The following is a 5,106-nucleotide window of genomic DNA, read 5'->3' as shown; positions in this document are numbered from 1 at the left end:
AAAAAAAAAAAAAGAGAGAGAGAAGAGAAAGTGGAAAGTACATTGGCACAAAAGGTTACTTCCTAAATATAACCTCAATAGCACAGACACTGAGAGAAACAATAAACGGGGCCTCCTGAACAGAAAAACTTTTTGGAAAGCAAAGGACAATAAGACAAAAACGACAGCCTACAGAATGGGAAAAGATCTTCACCAATCCCACATCAGACAGAGGTCTGATCTCCAAAATATACAAAGAACTCAAGAAATTGGTCATCAAAAGAACAAATAATCCAATAAAAAAAAATGGAGTCTTGAACTAAACAGAGAATTCTCAACAGAGGAATCTAAAATGACTGAAAGACACTTAAGGAAATGTTCAACATCCTTAGTCATAGAGAAATGCAAATCAAAACAACTCTGAGATTCCAATTGACACCTGAAAGAATGGCCAAGATCAAAAACACTGATAACAACGTATGCTGGAGACGATGTGGGGTAAAGGGAAAACTCCTGCATTGCTGGTGGGCATGCAAGTTCGTACATCCCCTTTGGATATCAGTGTGGAAATTTCTCAGAAAACTAGGAAACAACTTTCTTCAAGACCCAGTAATACCACTTTGGGGTATATATTCAATGGATGCTCAACCGTGTCACAAGGACATGTGCTCAACTATGTTCATAGCAGCATTGTTTGTCATAGCCAGAACCTGGAAACAACCTAAATGCCCCTCGACTGCAGATGGATAAGAAAAATATGGTACATCTACACAATTAAGTACTATACAGTAGAAAAAAATAATGACATCTTGAAATTTGCAGGCAAATGGATAAAATGGATAAAAAAAAATCACTTTGAGTGATGTAACCCAGACACAGAAAGACAGTTATCACATGTACTCACTCATAAGTGGTTTTTAAACATAAAGCAAAGAAAACCAGCCCACAAATCACAATCCCAGAGAACCTAGACAACAATGAGGACACTAAGAGAGACAGACATGGATCTAATCTACATGGGAAGTATAAAAAGACAAGATCTCCTGAGTCAATTGGGAGCCTGGGGACCTTGGGAGAGGGTTGAAGGGGAGGGGAGAGGAAGGGAGGGGAGAAGAGAAAAATGTAGAGCTCAATAAAAATCAATAAAAAAAATTTTTAAAGAACATTGGCATTTCCCTTGCAATGTATGAAGTTTGAGCACATTATGAAAACTGAAGTAGGCAGCTACTAATACTATGTATTGTATTTTATTTACACGGGCTGTGCCGAATTAGAGAATCTATGGGAAGGGAGGGAGGGAGAGCATGAGCAGAATAGTGGTTGCTTAGGGCTGGAGAATCTGGAAGCAGAGTGAGGAGTGACTGCTAACGACTTCATGTTGTCTTCCAGGATGATGAAATGTCCTGGAATTATTTACTAGTGAGCCTGCACAACTCTGAATATACTAAAGACCAATAAACTATATACTTTCAGTGGGTGGGTTGAATGGCATGTGAGTTTATCTTGATAAATTTGTTTAAAATGAAAATACACTTTTTACAGATGGTGGAGTCAACTACAGTTCACTGCCATTTGGCAGGCACTGTAAAATGCTGGAAGAAATTGAAGCTAGCACAAATGTCAGATCTTCAGAAAGCAATAGAAATATTTAATTGCTTAAAATGCATTTCTTTTATGTGATTTATTTTTTTTAAAGGGGTTCATAAAAAGGGTTTTGCTCTGTATTCCAGGCTGGCTTTGAACTTACAGCAATCTTCATGTCTCTACCTCCTGACTGCCAGAATTACAGGCATGTGCCATATGGCTTGCTAATGTGTTTTATCATCCTCACTATCATAATCATGACCACAATCATCATCATTATTTTCTTTTAATGTGTTCTAAGTACTTGAGAAATATATGACTTCTTAATTAACAACCTATACTGTATCTGCAGGCAGATTTTTCTGTCCCACCTGCCAGTTCCCAATTAACCACACGGAGACGTCTTATTAATTATGGAAGCTCGGCAGATATCTTAGGCTTGTTTCTAACTAGTTTTTACAATTTAAATTAACCCATATCTTTTAATATATGTTCTTCTATGTGTTTCAATTACCTTTTCTTTGTAAAGCCCATGCTGCTTGCTCTGTGTCCCTGGTGTCTCCTTGCAACTCTGCCCTTCTTTTCAGCATTTTCTCTGCCCCATTAATCCTACCTAGATATTGGCCATTTAGCTTTTTTTAGTCACAGTGCCATATGTTCACACAGCATGAAGGAATGTAATACACAGCATATATTGTTGGCTTTAAAATATTTGTAGCCGGGCGGTGATGGCGTACGCCTTTAATCCCAGCACTTGGGAGGCAGAGGCAGGTGGATCTCTGTGAGTTCAAGACCAGCCTGGTCTACAAGAGCTAGTTCCAGGACAGGCTCCAAAACCACAGAGAAACCCTGTCTCGAAACCCCCCCAAAAAAAAAAAAAACATTTGTAGAGAAACATTACTGAATTTCCAAAATGAAAAAAGACATCCAATAAGAGCATGCTTCTTCTCACTATAAACACACACACACACACACACACACACACACACACACAGTATAAAGCAATACATAATTACCAGAGTTAACTTGAAGTGGAAGCCGTCATGGTATGTACTGTTCATGATGATCAGTTTGGGAGCCAAGCCTCCTGCTGTAAATATACCCAAAACTCCCTTTGAAGAATCTATGTTTTCACTTTGGAAAAAACAGTAGACTTTCTTTAGGAAAAAAAGAAATATAACAAGTAATGAAAATTTAATATGGAGAAGCATATTACATTAATTTATTAGTGAGGATAAGTTTGTGAAAAACCACTGCTGATAAAATTCTGTCTTTAATGATTGCCATATCCAGTGAGGAAAACCCTGTTTTTAGGAGCATATCCTTGGAACTCAGTAACCTATTTAGCGTCCTAAGGTTTTAATCCATCCTTATGAAAGTGTTCTAGTCATAAAATTGTAAGTTTATATTTTTCATGAATATAAAATGAAAACCAACTAGTCTCACATATAGAAAATATGATTTTATTAAAATTGTTGTGCTGTGACTAAATATTTAAATTTATTGTCCACTTCCCAGTCTTAAAAGAGATTTGGGGAGTAGGCAGAGATGGATATATGATGGGAAACCTCCTTCAGCCAACGGCCTTTGAGAGGCTGGACCAGGTGGGGCATGTCCTTGGGTACCAAAAGGCCCCTGGGATCACCCTCTCACTCTCTCCCCACTTGCCACACCTGGATGTTGGGTTCCATTCCTGATTCCACATTGTGATCCGTGAGTACCCTTTTAATAAAGAACACCTTAGTATACCCTATTCGGAGCTAGTGTGGGATTGATTCGCATTCCCCGGCCCACATCTGACATGGTCTGCTTCATACTTACACTTGCCTTCCTAGAGCTGTTTGCCCTGGGCAGAAAGAAGAAACTACAATGCCATTACGACCAAGTGGGCAGAGATGGACACACTTGCATGCGCGCACGCGCGCGCGCACACACACACACACACACACACACACACACACACACACACACGTGCACACCCAGGTTGGCAGAAGGGGACACAGAAACATGTCTTCTTAGGACCATTTGCCCTAGGCAGGGAGAAATAACTACTCGCCCACCAAGCACCTTGCTGTACAAGGTGGTCAAGCACCATTATGGTAAGCAAATATATGGTGAGATATAGGAGAGGGATGGATTGAATGGTTTCTGTCCTGGGGAAAGAGATAGATCTGAAGAGAGGAAGGAGATCAGGAACAGGCTACTGTGGAAGGCCTGTTTGCTACCCAGGGCCATGGTGATGTTGGATCATGGACTGCTGCCTAAGACTGTGTCTGGGTTCATAACCCTGAGTCTGTCAGTCTGTTGATATCCGTGACTGCAATTACCACCAAAAGTCCTGAGGATGCCCAAGGTCTAGGACACCACCCCATATGGCCACATTGTTGGCGTCTGAGGGCCATGCCACAGCAGGGACCATCCCAATCTTGTGGCCTGAGCTGTCACCCGGAGCCATGGAGACAGGCAAGGGCCATGTTTTGGTCCATGAACCTACCGCAGCAAAGGTCTGTGTTAATGTCCATGGCACCAGTTACCATCAAAGGTCAAGTGGATGCCTGGAATCTGGGCCTCCACCTGGGGCCATTTTGTTAGCCACCCTGCAGCCAGGTTGAGTGCCCTGTGCAGCCACCTGGGGCCATGGTAACATGCAGGCCAGGGATGCTGCCTAGTACCATATCTAGGTCCATGGTCCTACAGTAGCTGGAGTCTGTGTTGATGTCCATAGCCAATATGGTCACCAAGGACCACAATGATGCCTGGCTTCTGGGCTGCCATCTATGGCCACGTTAGGCTCTGAGGGTTGTGCTACTGTCACGTTGAGCTGAGCGGCCTGCATTGCCACCAGGCCATGGTGTCATTTGGGCCTGAGCTGCTGCTGGGGGCCATACCGGGGTCTATGGCCCTACTACAGCAAGGATCTGTACAGATGCCTATGGCTCCAGTTACCGTCAAAGGAAGTATGTCTGCCTGGGGTCTAGGCCAACACCTGAGGTTATGTGAGTGCCTGAGGGTCATGTTGCTGCTAGGGCCATACAGATTGAGGTAGTCTATGCTACCACCAGGGACCATGTTGATTCCTGGACCCAAGCTGTGAGTCTGTCGCCCTACTGCAGCTGGGATCTATTTTGAGATCCTTGATTTCTGTTACCCCTGAAGGTCATGCGACTACCTGAAGTCTGAACTGACCCATGGGGCCATGTTGGAGTCTGGGGACCAGGCTGCTCCTAGGCCTATGCAATCAAAGAGGCCTGCACTGCTACCCAGGGCCATGGTGACATCCAAGCCCAGACTGCTACTGATAGCATGTCTGTGTCTGTGGTCCTGCTGCAGCTGGAGTCTGTGTTGATGTCTGTTGCCTGTATTACCACAAAGGCCTATGTAAACCGAATGTTGTAATGGTGTTGAAGTACAAAGACCCATATTGAGTTGGCCCCACCCCTCCCGGCCCTGGGATAAGGGACCCCGATTACCCTGGCATGGGAAAGCTGGCCTCACCCCTAATTGGAGAGCCTGTTCTACCCACTTCACCCTCTCTCCTCCCTC

General features: G+C 43.5%; 1 protein-coding gene across 1 annotated transcript in view; it reads right to left on the bottom strand.

The window, feature by feature from the left end:
* Positions 1 to 5,106, bottom strand: part of Catsperb (cation channel sperm associated auxiliary subunit beta) — a 185,433-nt gene that overhangs the window by 168,789 nt on the left and 11,538 nt on the right. Inside the window, exon 3 of the mRNA XM_013349585.1 lies at positions 2,580 to 2,720. Within this exon, the coding sequence (XP_013205039.1) occupies positions 2,580 to 2,720 (141 nt within the window). The remainder of the gene's footprint in view (positions 1 to 2,579; positions 2,721 to 5,106) is intronic.

The sequence above is a fragment of the Microtus ochrogaster genome, chromosome 1 (assembly GCF_000317375.1).
Source record: "Microtus ochrogaster isolate Prairie Vole_2 chromosome 1, MicOch1.0, whole genome shotgun sequence".
Classification (NCBI taxonomy): Eukaryota; Metazoa; Chordata; class Mammalia; order Rodentia; family Cricetidae; genus Microtus; species Microtus ochrogaster.
This window is presented reverse-complemented; position numbering and strand designations above follow the sequence as displayed.